The sequence below is a fragment of the Anastrepha obliqua genome, chromosome 2 (assembly GCF_027943255.1).
Source record: "Anastrepha obliqua isolate idAnaObli1 chromosome 2, idAnaObli1_1.0, whole genome shotgun sequence".
NCBI classification, from domain to species: domain Eukaryota; kingdom Metazoa; phylum Arthropoda; class Insecta; order Diptera; family Tephritidae; genus Anastrepha; species Anastrepha obliqua.
Genome location: NC_072893.1, coordinates 70,021,355 through 70,037,935, shown reverse-complemented (window position 1 = coordinate 70,037,935; position 16,581 = coordinate 70,021,355). Strand labels below are relative to the sequence as shown.

At 34.9% G+C, this 16,581-nt stretch overlaps 1 protein-coding gene across 2 annotated transcripts in view; it reads left to right on the top strand.

Moving 5' to 3' along the window:
* Nucleotides 1–16,581, top strand: part of LOC129237639 (fizzy-related protein homolog) — a 73,981-nt gene that overhangs the window by 22,682 nt on the left and 34,718 nt on the right. For both annotated transcript variants that reach the window (XM_054872512.1, XM_054872511.1), the window contains exon 3: nucleotides 6,749–7,001. In XM_054872512.1, the coding sequence (XP_054728487.1) occupies nucleotides 6,749–7,001 (253 nt within the window). The remainder of the gene's footprint in view (nucleotides 1–6,748; nucleotides 7,002–16,581) is intronic.

Below are 16,581 nucleotides of genomic sequence, written 5' to 3'. Positions count from 1 at the left end.
TCGAAGTCCTGCCGGAAATAAGATCGGGGATTTTTTTTTTTCGACGATAGACATAGTTTTAGTTTATTCAGTCAGTTTCCATATAATAATACAACATTTGCACAATATTTCCTTGAATTTTCAGTGCAAAATATTGAAAATTGAGCGAGCTTATTTATTAAATAAAAATAAATTACAAATTTTAGTTTTTGATTTCTAGCACTAGCAGGTGCTAGAGACCTACAGTTTTAAGCCGACACCGAACGGTAGATGGTTTTTTATGAGGCGCTTTTTCATGGCAGAAATACACTCGCAGGTCTACTTTTGTCTGCCGAGGAGCTATTAGGAAAAATTTGTTTCTATCAATTGGTGTTTTGTGCCAGAGATTTCTAATTAGAATTATTAGAACCAATTTTTTCTGTCATTTGATGTTTCATGCCTGGAGATTTGAACCCAGGCACTTTGGAATGCTAATTATCAAAAAAACAAAAGGCAAAGAGCTCCCAAGGATACCTCGTGAAATACGTGAAGAAGCAGCGTGCAAAATTTCAAAGCAATTGGGTTATGACGTACATGGACTTCAAAAATAACAACTTTCAGAATAATGCTTCAAAGTCGAGTTATATGTATGAGTAGAAACCCGGTCTAGAGCAACGGGAACTCGAATACGCAATTTTGCTCGGATTGACTTGAAATTTCGAATACTATTTCCGATATATGATGAATTCATTTAAAAAATTTAAGTTTTAATAGAATACAAAAAAAAAAAATTGTAAAAATTGTAATTGTAAAAATGATAGTTTCCTACAACCCTTAACATTTAATACACGTAGAAAATTCAAACTGCACTGCCGACTGATGATTTCATAATATAGAATTTTGGTTATCTAAAGGTAGTTTTTTAAAAAACTAGCGTTTCAATAATCTGCCAGCTAGCTATAAGATACTCTATTAACTTCAACAAGTGAATTCTTGAAGCCTACTACGAACTACCCAATTTATTTCCCACGCTGGGTTGAATTTTTTTCCCCCCAATACGGATTTGCCAACAGTCTTGCCATTATTCGTACTTGGGTGAGAAAAGGATGACGAACAAACGATGGCAATTACATCGTTAACCGTCTCCTGTCTAGGTTGCTCATCCGTAACAATAAGATTTTGCATGATCACTTTTTTACTAAAAGAAGGTGTATTCGCGTAGTATCTCACACAATTTGAAATTCACCCTGGAAATGCGTGGACAAAATGCAAATTGGTTCAAATGAATGCAAAAATGTATTGATCATTGATTAGAATATTTTGAAAAACACTAAAGCTGTTCCCATTGTTCGGCGAGAAATATAAATAGCAACCCTCGTAATATTCTCCGGTTCCCCAAATAATGCCTTTTTTCCAGTAAATTCGAATAAATAAATTTTTACAAGTTTTTCTTTTTAGTGAATGAGGTAATCACCCTCGTTGGCAACAACCTTTTGCCATCTAGTGTGCAAATTTCAAATGGTTAAAAGTCAATTGGGTTTACAGTAAAATATCTGGAGGATGTTTGGCATTTACATACAAACCTCTAAGGCACTTGGGTAAACTTCGCAAATCGTTTTGGTAGCAACTGTTGCATTGCTACCCTTGTGAAACTCCAAAAGCATGCAATGGCGGATATGAATCTCTTCTGGTATTTTGGTAACCATTTCTCTCAAAATGGCGAAAGGTTTAAATTTTCGCAACTAAAAAAGTCACTTTAACTTTGAAATGTTTCTGGCATGAACTCATTACTGCCAATGAACTCATAAACGGTAAAGAGGCACTGGCATGCTCAGAAATGACATTACTTTTCCCTAAAAGTTATAGAAATAAACTTCCCTATTTGATTGCTCTCCGCTGTGTGTACATATATACATATGCATATAATTGGAAAAGTTCAGTTAGTGATAAGTTATGCGTGACTCCCAGAGCATCTGCATATTTACGAAGAAAAAAAACATTTATTCTGTTCAGTTTACTGCGCCGCTTGTTTTGTCTTATAGGTCAGTCGATTTGCCCTTTAAAATTTGTAGTTAAGCTTAAAATGAAGCACTCCATAGTCTAGTTGGTTTACAAACAAAAACAGCTTTTTCTCAAATGCAGTTTCAATTGCTTTCGGCCCACGTTTTGGTTGCATTGAAAATAGAATAATGAAAAATCTCTTATAATTAGTGAAGCAGACGTAAAAATTCTTTGCGTTTTGTCTGTAATTCCAATTATCTACGATTGCGTTGCCAACTGTTGCATATTTTCGGAACTCAAAAATTTATATTTGATTATATGTATGTGCGTATGTAAATACTTGCAGTCAAAAAATTCGTCGGTCTGACTACATAGTAAAATTCACTATTTTGATTAGATTAGACTTTTGATAATTTTCTAAATTGTAATATATGTTTCGTAGGAGTCTAAAAAAAAGTTTTATTCAAAACTCTGGGTTTTTCAGGTTTTAAGCATTATTGAAAAAAAAGTTAACATTTTTTAAACAAAATATTGTGTCATTGTTCGTTCATCGTTGACACAGACACCGACCAGATTCTTTTACTTCTTCTTCTGACTGGTTTCTTTCTGAAAAAAAATGACGATAATCTATGAATTTAGTCAAGTTCTCAATTCTACACAAGAAAGGAAGCGACGACCAATTTTATGATTGCTCGGTACCAGCTTCCCAGTAACTGTTTTATCGATTAATGCCTCCAGTTCTGCATTTTCATTCGTTTGCCTGTCGCACAATAAAATCACCACTTTTAAAGCGCTCCAACCAAGTGGGTTATGTTCAGATCAAATTCATAGTCGCTTTAAACCTTTGCAAGTATTCGGCACTTTTCTCGAAATATATAATAAGACGAAGTAAATCCTCACGAAAATACTTTTTTGTTCGTATAGGTATAATTCAACGCATTCAAGACTTGCACAGTGCTCGCATTTTTCTTCCATATAAAAAAAAAATCGAGCATACACTTTCTAAGGAAGGAAAGGCGTGACATCACAACCACTTGAAACATGCACTAACATTCATTAGGCTATAAAAATGTATACTCAGAAAAAATCTAAAAATTTTGGTTAAGAAGTTGGAATATATGGTTTTTGTTTTATTGGGTTGGCAACTAAGTAATTGCGAATTTTTTTAGAAAATCAAAGACAATTCTTTCATGGAACTAAATATTTATTTTGTAATTGCCCATTTGCCATCTTTCAGGCAGCATCATAACCCCACGTTCATAAAACTTCTGGTTTTTATTAGTACCCGTATTCTGGTTTGTGAGAAAAAGCTATGTACATCATCAAGACAAGAAAAGGATACACAAACAAAGCAAAAAAAAAAAAAAAGAAGCGAAAACTCCACAGCAGAATAAGAGGTGGTCGTTCTAGATTTGGTGGAGGAATACAAAGAGGAGGGATTGATAGTAAGAAGGCGTATACACAAAATTGTCTTTTGCAATATTTAGAATTAACTTTTCCGTACTAGCTTGAATTGCACCTCCAATTCTGCTCAAAATAGGGTATATATGTAAGAAAGTGGATTTCGGTATCTCTTAATGAATTCCTTATCTGCGTACTCTTTTAACATAGCTCACTGGCCCCCGAAAAGTCCTCTGAGCTACAAATATGATTTTTTTTTTCAAAGTTGAGTGATGAATATAAAAATCACTTGGATTTTTTATCACAATTTATTGGAACAACAGCTCATGAACGAAAATAATTTAAATCAGCCAATCAGCTGTTTTATGCATACAAACGGGATAGATAACACTGTCGAAGCGATAAATGTTTGCTCGTGTATTGAGTGCCGATTAAATTTGTCGACGGCACTTAATAGACAGTTCAGAAAAGGAAAACGTGTTTGAAGAGAAGATAAATTGAAAACGCCAAGTCGAGAACATTACCCTTAGTCGCTGAGCCGAAAATCAGCCTCGTTCGAGAAGATTACTTTTGGTTAAAATCCGGAATGGGAAGCCGGAATTTCTGCAATATTTTTTAATAATTTTCCTACGTCCAACGAGCGTGTAATAATGCGTGATGAAATGGCAAACTATAATATATTGAATATTTTGACAGCTGTGTGTCATTGCAAACTTTGGCAGTTGCTGAAACATAACAATGAAAAAAGAAAATATTGCCATTTGGTCACCCTTTGTAAAATAAAAAGTGACGTCTTATAGCTGTACTTTAACATTTATACAAAATATGTAACATAGCGACCGCCATAGTCGAATGGGTTGGTACGTGACAATTATTCGGAATTCAGAGAGAACGTAGGTTTGAATCTCGGTGAAAGACCAAAAAAAAAAAGTTTTTTCTAAAGCGGTCGCCTTGGGCAGGCAATGGCAAACCTCCGAGTGTATTTCAGCGATGAAAAAACTCCTCATAAAAAAATATCTGCCGTTCGGAGTCGGCTTGAAACTGTAGGTCCTTCCATATACATTAGGCCGGGTCGATTTGTGGGGAGGCAAAAAAATCGCCCATTGCTCTGTGAAAATCATATTCTAGGGATCAAAATAAGAAACTTTGCCGAAGGAACCATACCTCTAAAACGAATTCTGATGCCCCCCAATTTGGGTCGAACTTTTAGTGTCTTTTGTGGGGAGACAAAAAAATCGCCCATTGCTCTGTGAAAATCATATTCTAGGGATCAAAATAAGAAATTTTGTTGAAATTCAGAATTCGTTTTAGAGGTATGGTTCCTTCGGCAAAGTTTCTTATTTTGATCCCTAGAATACGATTTTCACGAGCATTGCGCGATTTTTAAATCGACTCGCCCTAATATACATATATAGTGACTCACAGCTTATTTGATGCAGGTACTACTTTTTTAGAAAAAAGAAAATGATCCGATGTTTATTAAATTTAATAAAAAAAAAATTATACGACTTGTAATGAGATATGTATTTACTGTTTACCACTGCAGAAAGAACAATAACAAAAACAAAGCTTGCTGAAAAAATATAGAAACAAATAGTTTTCTCATCAAAATATGCTCACAGCTTAAATGATGCAGTGTATTTTATAGCTTAGCGTCTTAAGTCGTTCTCAAAAAATTTGTGTAAAGAAAAGTTGAAAAAATTAATTAAAAATTCGTTTAGGTTCTACCAATGCGACGGTCCTAAGCATACGTCTGGTATTGTAAAAACTTGGCTTATCTGGAACGTTATTGCGAGTTTGTGGTCAGTGCTGAAAAAAATGAAATGTTTTTTGAATACTTTTAATTTAGTGCATCATTTAAGCTGTGAGCTCAAAACTGTAACTGAATTATTTTAATTTGCCATATTTTTCTTATGAAGAATAATTTTTTGTTATTTTTTGTTATAAAAAATACATACGATTTTTTTTCTGTTATAGAAATACCATAAAATGAATTTGATATTTTAATAATTTCTTTTGGCTGCATTAAATAAGTTGTGAGTCACTGTATGTAACAAACATATTTGCGACACTAAGTTACACATATGAAAAAACGGAAGTTTTTTTTCAATATTTTGAATAGTTTGTTCTCAAATAACAAATTTCTAAATTTTTGGCAATAATTTGTGCATGCACACACACGCAACTAATGCAGAGTACAACTCAGTTTTAAAATATTCAAATACTATGATTTCTTCCTCTAAATCGTATGTGACAAAGTTTTCAATTCACATCAAATGTACATCACCTTGGCAATTGCAAGGTAACGAGTGTGTCAAACGTTGCACAAATTCATTAGCCTTTGCTATGGTTGCCAGCATACATACATATGCACATACATTTTGATTGCCAACAAATGTTTAAAATTTCGCTACAACACGCGAAACGTGCAATGCGAAATGTGAATAACGCAAAGTTAGAATGGGGGCAAAAATATTGCAATGCCAATAAAAAAATTGTTAATTAAGCATTTAAGCTAACTAATGTTAATAATAAATATTTCATAATAAGTTACATGCATTGAAATTTATTCTTTATATTTCTTGGAAAAAAAGTTCTTTAAAAATATTTATATTTCTGCAAGTGGCCATAAAAACCTTCTTACTAATATACAATATTCCTTTTCTACTTCTTTTTCATACTGCAGTATTTTTCTATTCACCAACAGACTTTTGCATTGGTAACATGCACATACCTACATATGTACATATATCGTGTTTTTTCCACGAGCCGGCTGTACACTGCGTGCATACATGCAAACATTAACATAATTTATCCTAATTTTTTTCTTTTATTTTCAAAATAAATTTTTCGGCAAATATTGTATATTATTTTAAATTAAATCGTCAACTAATTTTGAATGCAAGCGACGTTGGCATAAGCTTATTTGATACATTGTACTTCCACCTTCAATAAATAATTCACAGAAAAAAGTTTAGAAAAAAGAATGCAGCCAGTCGTGGGTGAGGTACTCGGCGTATTATACGAGTGCAGTAATCACACCTGTGCGTGAAGTCAAATTATTTGTGTGAGCATAATTTGTGTGCGTTTGAATTTTTACGAAAGACAGCAACAACGAACAAAAAGGCATAAATTACTTGGCCTATTGAAATTTTCGAAAGAAATCATACGGTACCCTGCGGTTGTGCGGAAGTTGGTTTACCGTTTCTTCAATGCATGAATTCACATGGCAAATGAAATATCCAAATATCGGGAACTTGGCGCAAACAATTAATGAATAATTAAAAGTTTATGATCATGTTTATGAAGTATTTTTCAAACTTATCTTATATTTTTAAAGAAATAAAATCTGAAATTAAATTTATTTGAATTTAATTCTCTCTTATAGGGCTAACAACAATTGGCAAACAAATTTCGCATCCATAAATAAATCGAATGAAAATTCCACACAAACAAGTAAAAAGCAACGTGACTGCGGTGAGTCTGCACGTGATAGCTTAGCATATTCCTGCCTGTTAAAGAACGAACTTCTGGGCACCGCCATAGAGGACGTGAAGGCGGTTAGTGATGAGCGCAATGAGAACACCTACACACCAACAGCGAAAAGAAGCCTTTTCAAGTATCACTCAGCGACAAAGCAGGTGAGTTCAATGTCGCCACCATCGTCTGAGCTGCACAGCACGATATTAAATTAAAATGTAATTAAGCTTTTTAGTAAAACTATGTATTATTCAAGTGTCTGGCGTGAAGAAAGATTTATTTATGAATAACTGCATATTGCATTAATTAAACTGAATATTCGTATGGATGTGTGCATAAGTTTAATGCTTGCTAAGTGGTCATTGTATTCATGGCAAAGCCACATACAATCAATTTTACAACAGCAAATCAACACGTACGAATAAGACCCTTGGTTTCATTCAGCGCTCTGGTGTCTGTATTTTGTTTAAAAGGTACGCTGATTTTCGATCGTACTCTTAATCCGAGTATTTGGCTGCACGCTCAATAATCGCTTAGTTGTTGTCAAAAAGTGGTTAAACGAAAATTCAGTTCAAGACGTACAAATGCCGGTAAAATGGGAATCCACACCTCGTACTACACGTGGTGGTCATCAACTCTCAATACAGGCTTTTGGGTTGGGAAATAAGTTCGTAACGTTCTTACCGAAGACTTTTATTCTAAACAAAAAACAATAACTATATCAATAAATTAATCAATTATATATTCGCCGTTGCTGTTTACAACCTCTTCTTACCTCTCAACCGATTTGTTGATGCCGTTCCGCCTAAAATCACCCGGTCTCATGTCAAAGAAGTTGTTGAGTCAGTTTTTAAGTACCTCTTTGTTATTGAAGGTAACGCCCTTCATATGGTTTTACAGGGAGCGGAAAAGATGGTAATCGGTCGGTGCAAGGTCCAGAAAATACGGCGTCTGCTGAAAGACTTCCCATTCGAGCTCTTGGAGTGCGACTTTGACGACTTGTGCAGCATAGGGCCTCCCGTTGACGTGAAGGAGTATGGTTTGTCCATGTCGAACAGATCTTTTTAGTCGAACAACCTCATTCACGCAGTGTAGCTGGGCAATTTAGAGCTCCTTGTTGACCGTGACATTGTTTTCGAGCAGTTTCCAGTGCACCGGAGCCTCCCAGTCCCACCAAAAACATATAATTTCTTTGGATGAAGATCCGACTTGACTTTTGGCACTGGCGTATCTCATGGTGCCACCCACTCCTTTCTTCGCTTCATATTGATGTATGGGCACCACTTCTCATCTCCCATGACGATTCGGTACAAAAAGCGCTGTTTATGACCGCGTGGTGCTCGATGGCGGGCGTGATTTGAAGGCAACTTTCTTTTTTTCCTTTGTTGAGCTTGTGAGGCACCCGAGCTCCTGATTTATCGGTAAATCCCATTGAATGAAGGTAATAGAGAAACGCTTTATAACGTAGTTCACTTTTCCGCCAATTTACGACTAGTTTTCCTTCGAAAGTGATTTGAGACGAATTCAGCCTTCGACGTTAAAGCTACCATTTTTAAACTTTGCAAACCATTTCCGTGCTGTAGACTCGCTAATGTCTCGGGCTGCTGCGGCACCTTTTCGACCTCAATCAAAAGCGAAGAAGAGCAGGTGTCGAAAATGTTGATTTTTGCCTTCTGGGTATTCCATTTCTAAGCCTCAAAACTAATAAAAAATTAAATAACTCAAAAATGCAATTAACATAGTTTTGTAGAGCAAGAGTTCTATCGAATGAATACTTACCTTTTGCCAAACAGTAAACAAATCGTTGTAAAGTAAAAGAAAATATAAAATATAACCCAATATATGAAACTGTGATCCAGCTGCTAGTCAACTTGCCTACTCAAAATCTGGTGGGAAAACACATGGCCGCCGCTTCAGCGCTTGGACTTGATAGTACGGAAGACCCGGCGGTTCGGCCACGCTTCTATATTACATACTATGAGTAGTTATATTCAAGAAATCACTACTTCTTTGTCAAGAAGAGAGTGACAAACTTAAAGGCCATAGAGAAGAGGGGAAATACATTTTTACACGGATGGATCCAAACTAGAAAATAAAGTAGGCTATGTATGGAGTTTTTTCAGAAGAATTAGGACTAGAATTATCTGTCCGATTTCCGGACTACTGTAACGTCTACCAAGCAGTAGTCTTAGTCATAAAGGAGGTAACTGTGTACCTTAACATACACGCCGTAACAAAAACTGCGACAAATATCTTCTCGGACAGCCTGGCGGTCATCAAATCAATGGAGGCAGTTATACTAAGATCAAAGGTCGCTCAGAAATGGGTGGCAGCTCTAAATGATATTAACACCGTCTTCAAAGTCAGTCTTATATGAGATTCGGAGCATAGAGATATTGCAGCAAATTGGTTACTAATCTTATACTGCTTAAAACAGAGGCAATATTGGAATTCTTATGGCAACTTGCAAATTAAGGCTAAAAAAGTAATATTCTCCCAGAGGCCAATTGGTCATGGAGAGAAGAAAATGCTTGTGTTACAACTAGGTTAATTTGACCGCAAATAGATAACAAAAGGTTAGGAGAAAACAACTCAATAGAAAACATCTCGAAGGACGTGGCTGGTGTTACCGGTCATTGACTGTTAGGTAGGCACTCTTCTAGGCTAAGAGTATTTGCTGCATGAATACTGCAGAAGTTGTAGAGACGAGAAAGAAGAAGAAACAGCAGAACACTTCTTCTGTAATTGTCTAGCCTTAGCTAGGAGTAGAGCAAGGTTGTTAGGAAACTACTCTTTTGACTCTCTTACGGAACTATCCGGTGTTGGGATAAAACCTATCCTACGCTTCAGAAGAGCGTCTCAATGGTTCCATGATGAATAAACACTGAGGTTCCCGGGTTTCACTGTGGTTTCCGTGTTATACTGTGGTACCACAATGGACCTGTAAAGTCTAAGTGAGTTGGCTATTCAAAACCGACTGCCATAAAAACTTAACCTAATCTAATGCCAGCCACAGCTTCTAAGGTTCGACACTTTCTGCAGCCATGAAAGATTTAAGATAATAAAAAAAAGAGGGTTTCTCTAACTCGACCAAGCAAAGACCTCTGCGTGCATTTCTTATGCATCCTCTTTTCAAAAATGAATTACGAAACAACCAGCGGGGATTTTGTGATAAATATTTGTTATTAATCAATATACTCAGCTCTCCCGTTTGGATTTCATCAAATTTATGTATTTTTCTTATCTGAAAGGTCAAGACTGAAAAATTTCATCAAAATTCGCTGTAAAGAGGTTTTATTTTTAAGCCGTCTACCTTTTACCACATTCATTTTTATAGTTCCTACACTCACTTCACTCGAGAAGTTCACCTCAATTCCATCCTCTTTTACTGCGCTCACCTCCTCAGATGTTTTTCGTTTGTTTTAAAGCTCTAGTTCGAGACTAGACCTTCCTTTAGACCTCAGGCAATTGGCGACTCACATTATGCCATATATTTTTTCTGTTTTCTGTTTTCTAATTGAATTCATGAATTAGTAAAACACTTTCTGTATGCCATTCAAATTAACTCAAACGCTTTCAGTTTTGCAGTTTTGGAAAATTGAATCTGTTTTGCATGCAAAATATTCGCGATTTCCCTTACCAGCTGATCGTCATTGTCTGCGGATTTATAGAAAAGAGAAAAGTTAAGAGCAAATTTAAGTTGTCTGCAAATTCAATTACGTAAATAAAAAACTGAATTGAACTCACACAGCGTTGCAAATGCAATCAATGAAGCAAGACATAAAAAAATGAGGATTCATTTACATAGTGTACATTCATGATTTGTATGTACTTATAAGTATGTATGTATGCATTTAATTTTTTTAAATAATGCAAACTTAAAGATTTATCGATTATTTGTGTGTGCATTTCTCTGCTTATTTCGTTTTTATGAATATTTTTTATGAGGTATGTAAATCTGCCAACCATCTCAAATTTATATGGTTTCCGTTAAAGAATGAACAAAACTAAAACAAAAAAATATCAAACAATATCTGTATACAAGGTGGTGCAAAATTAATCATCCAATTTTGTTTTTGACTCACTTTTTTACTAAATTAAAAAAAAATTATTTTAAGTGATGGAAATTTTTATTTTGACCTCTGGTTCCCAAGTGTTAAATATGATAGGCGTACAAGACAAAAAAGGAGGGACTGTCGATCAACCCTAACAAAACCACAATTATCCCATTCACAAGAAAAAGAAAGTTGGAATTTCCTATATTGAAAATAAATGAAACAGTGATAGAACTAAAGGAAGAGGTCAAGTATCTAAGTTTAACCTTAGATAAAAAACTCATTTGGGAGTCACATATAAATAATATAACAAAAAAGACACGAAATCTTTGTGGGCAACCAAACAATTACTAGGAAGATCTTGGGGCCTCACCCCTAGTATGGCCCTCTGGATATACACCCAAATGGTTAGACCAATCATACTATGCACTAGCATAGTGGAGCAAATCTATTCAAAAAACAGCGGTAACCAAACTGGGAAAAGTACAAAGACTTGCTTGCCTATGCATCACAGGTGCTATGAGAACTACCCCAACAGCTGGCATGGAAGCACTCCTTAATCTCCCACCACTTCATATAGTAATCCAAGAGAAAGCAGCTACGCAAGCACTAATGCTACACATGAAAGAAAATTTCAAATTAGGCAACCTCACCGGTCACCTAAGTATCCTAAATAAAGTCAAAAACACCATAAGCATGGCTCAAGTTTCAGACCACATTGACCCAATCCTCTGTTTCACAAAAGAATACACAGCAGAACGAGTGGAAAACAAACCCAAAATGGATGAATGATGATTCACAAAAATTGGTACACTGATGGATCAAAAACACCTTATGGTGTAGAAGCAGGAGTAGTGGGGCCCAGAATCCACAAATCATTCACTCTCACCAGGGACACCACCATCTACCAAGCGGAATTATACGCAATAAACGAAGCAGCAAACATCATGCAACGTAGAAACCGCAAAAGAGTAAAGATTAGAATATTCTCGGACAGCCAATCAGTTCTAAAAGCTTTAGATAGCTATACCTACAACTCAAAAATTCTCTTAGAACGCCACAAGGCCCTCAATAACCTGGCATCCAAAAACAATGTCTCATTAATTTGGGTACCAGGACATGAGGGATATGACGGCAACGAAAAGGCAGACTTTCAAGCCAAAAAAGGGGCAGATGTAAATTTCATCGGACCTAGTCCCATGTTTGAATTTAACAAAAACAACCTAAAACAAAAAGTAAAATACTGGGCCAAAACTCTAATAAATCAGCATTGGAACAACGTAGAGGGTCTTAGACACTCCAAAAAGTTCTTAAGTTTCAATGCTAAAAGAGTTAACATGGCCCTCACAAAAAGAGAATTCGCACTCTCACAGGCGCCCTCACGGGTCACTTCACCTGCAACAAACACTTACATAAATTAGGCATAACACCAGCACCTGCAGATTTTGCTGCGAAGATGAGTAGTCTATAGAACATCTCATCATCGAATGTCCGGGGTTGACGCATAGAAGGAAAAAGTTTTTAAACAAGTTCATTCTTATAGATGAAGACCTACAATCACTCCCTCAGAAGGAGCTGGTACAATTCATAAGCATACTTAACAGTCAATAGACAGCATAGGGTGCACAATAGATCAATATGGTTGCAGTGCTAAAGGCTCTTACCTTAACCCTTTACTACCATTAACCATTTGTCATGAAAGTGAAAATTACTTTAAAAATCTCGATTTAAAATACGTCCTGAAATTAACATAAACCACAACTTTTCACAGGTGTTAACATAGAAAAAACGTCGTATAACACATACATATAATCATAGTTATTTCATATCATAGCTTATTAATCGTCCAAAAAAAATCCATCGCGTAACAAAAATATATAAACTCATACGAAAACCAAACTTTTCTCTAAAGAAGTGGCTGGTGCTTGGCGGTAGCATCAGTCATTTAAGGGCTAAGAAACATTGAACGGGTTACCAATGTGTTAGAGTTATGGCTAGAAGAAGATGGAACAGATTCCGGTTGTATAATTTACCGGGTACAAAATCGTGGTAATGTGCCGATTAGACCTGCTGTGGATATTGCAGCGTTTGAGCTGGGCAATAATTACCGCAATATTCGAACTCTGCAGCCAAGTAACCCCCTCGATCGATACTCTGTTGCTGTTACTCAGCTGATATTCTATTTCAATATTTTTTCCTATTGCATCATTGATAAGTTGACAGAGAAAGTAAAAATTGATTTACAAATATGGGGAAAACTACGTCGAATTCTACAAAGAATTTCCAGCTTATTGCAGCTCCCGATGATGGGTTTCGTTTTTTCACTTTTTTTTAGGTTTCGAACATATTCAAAACATTTCCTCGCAGCTCATCCTCTAGATCAGCATTTTCTCCATTATTTTGCTCCGATTTCTTGTTTATCTCGCAAAGCATTGAACTCTATTGTTATTTCACGTGAAATAGCTGTCAAAATCCATATACAATTCTTGGCCGTGAAATATGCGTGAAATTTCATAATAGTTTCACCACAAAGTTATATTTGCTCTCTGTTCAGCCTACGGAAAAATCTGCAACATGTTGCCAACATTATGCTAGCAACACTTTTCATGTTTAGATTGCATTTGCTATTTAAAATTTGGTGAAAAGTGGTATTAAGAAAAAATCTCAAAAATCTGGCTAAAGAGCAAGCTTGTTTAAAATATTGTATTTAAAAAAATGTTTTTTTTTTTCAAAGTAAAATATTTTTAATGGAGAAATGCGGCAATATAGGAAATATCCAAAACACAAATAAGACAAAAATGGTAATTTTCATCGCTTCAATCAACAATGCCACCATTTCGGCACCAACTATTCAAGCAATTTCAACCTATTCACGTGAAATTAAATGATTTTACCACCGAAATTTCACGGCTGTAGACAGACTACACTTACGAAAGCACTTTTTCCATGTCCAATCGATATCTATATTAGCTAACAACTTGGTTGCAGTCGTTCTTAACTTTTGGCTCAAATAATAGAAATATTAAAAGCATTTATTACAAAATTTCCTACTACTCATTTTCCATCTCAATCGGGCAGTAAAATATTTGTTTTGCTTTTGCTTTGCTAGTGTTGAGCAGGATTTGATTGTCAAAATTTGTTTGTTTGAGAGTGTGATGGATGTTTCCAGTGTTGCCGGAATTTTTGCGCAGAACATGATATTATTTTATATACTTAGATTAATACAGATGCAATTACTGATGCTCAAACCCACCTAGGCTCAAGAATCGATTTATGCAAGAAAAACCTTTTTGAGTCCTCACACACTTGCCCATTGTTAAGTAACCCATATTACATGTTTTTTGATCCGGTAATATTTTAGGTTTGAGATAGTGATGCATTAAATATAAAAATTTCTTCTATAACTTTATTTTTTAATTTAAATATTATTATTTTTAATTTATTTTGTTCTACTTTGTTTTTCTGGGTATGTTACTATTCTTTCAACTCCAGCTGTATATGTACTGCCATGGATATAAAAATACAAAAAGTTGGCGTAGACCTTCTCTTTCACGTGGCCCCAAAGAAAAAAACCACAAGGTGTTAAATCACAAGATCTCGGTGGCCAATTGTGATCACCCCTTCGAGACATAAGACGGCTCGGAAACTTTTCCCGTAAAAGATCAATGGTTTCGTTGCTTGTGTGGCACGTAGCGGCGTCTTGTTGAAAATAAACGTTGTCCAGATCAATACCATCCAATTCCGGCAATAAATATCAATAAAAAATCGTTAATCATCTCTCGATAGCGCAATCCTATTCAAAATAACACCTGTTATTGGAAAACCCTATACTTAGCAACATAAAAATACAGACTTTGAGTTCGAAATGATTCATTTCCATATTAAGAAAAATTGAAACATTAAAACTATTAAAAACTCCAGTATTCTTTTATATAATATAACAGAAGACAATTTTGATAAAATACTAGACAACAGGGACATATAATTAATACTATTTGCAAATAGTTTAAATAATGCTCTCCGCAAGATGTGTTGGCGTCTTTCCATTAAAATTGAAGCCAAATGCTTCCTGACTTTCAACCCATAAATTATTAAAGTTTTTAAAATTTATTCTTGCAATTTTTTTCTTTCATTTCGAAATCATTCGTAAGTTTTCTATGGTATTAAGGTCGGAACTCAGCGTAGGCTATTCCAGAAATTAATGACTTACATAAGTTTTTTCCATTTAGACCCATTCGATTTATTTTGTTTTTGTTGGTCTAAAGAACGTTTTTTCAAAATTGAAAAGGTTTGTCTTTTTGCGCTTTACTCATGCGCACTATAGCCTAGTCTGTTTTTCCTGACCTTCAAATTTTTTTTTTTAATAAGTGGTGTAGTTTTTAACTAAATTAAGAGCATTATACATCATTTTTGGAGAACAAAGCCTTAGTTTTGCTATTCCAGTATGGATTGTACCATTATCGCTCGTACGGTCTATAAGAGGTCTGTGTTTCGGTGTAAAGTGTTTTTAACGCCCCATTTTTGCAAAATATCAAGCAATTTAGAAGTATTTAGTGCAATGAACCCAACAAAAATTGCGAAAATAAGAAAATATGTTATTCATGTGTCCATAGCTGTGTGTTTTACAAATATGTATAAGATGGCACAAAATTATTCACCCTATTGGAAGATTTATAATTTTTTTCAAATGGGTGATTAATTTTGCACCACCCTGTATTTGCACTCATAAAGGACAAAATAAATATTTCTATCACTCAAAATCATTTTTTTGATTGAATAAAAAAGTTTTTAAAAGAAAAAATGGATGATTAATTTTGCGCCACCTTGTATTTGCACTCGTAAAGTCAAAATAAAGATTTCTATCACTTAAAATCATTTTTTTTTATTCAATAAAAAAGTTATTCAAAAACAAAAGTGATGATTAATTTTGCACCACCTTGTATTAACACTCGCATGTATCTATTGGTCGATCTACATAAATGGCAATTTTGATACACGTGTATGTTCACATATATATGTATGTATGTATGTATTTGCACATGTACTAAGTCCATTAAAACAATGGGTTGCTATTTTTACGTGGCTTTTGATTTTTCTCTATTCATTGTCTGAAGCGCTTAATTAAAAATTTTAATCTATGCCATACACTTGCCACAACGGCATTAAAAAATTGAGCAAACAAAAAGTGACTAAGCAGATCTGTGGACGAGTATTGCAAAGCAAACTATTTTGAGGAGCTTCCAAGTGGCTTTAGTTTATTCAACCTTGTCAATATTTGGAAGCTCTTCGCACAAATAATATTTATTTATATTCTACCACATACACACAAATAATAGTAGTAGATAAATAGCAGACATATTTAAAGCTGAAATCCGCACACAAAGGGTCAGTTTGAAGTTTATATTATTTTCGGATTGATGGTAAGGGCCAAATTGATCGATGAGCAATCGAATACTTTGGTGTTTTTTTGTTTGTTTGGATCTTCTCTAGGTTCAATTTCTTTTCTGCATCTGTTGGCCATATTGCGAGGAAAAATATTTTTAAAGTTTTTCGCAGAAACATACCACGTGTAAGCAAGAAGGCCGATGACATTCTATGGGATACGAAAAAACTAGAAAAGCTAAAGAATTAAAAAAATAAAATACCTTTTTATATTTTTTAACTAAACTAACTAATACCTAAGTTA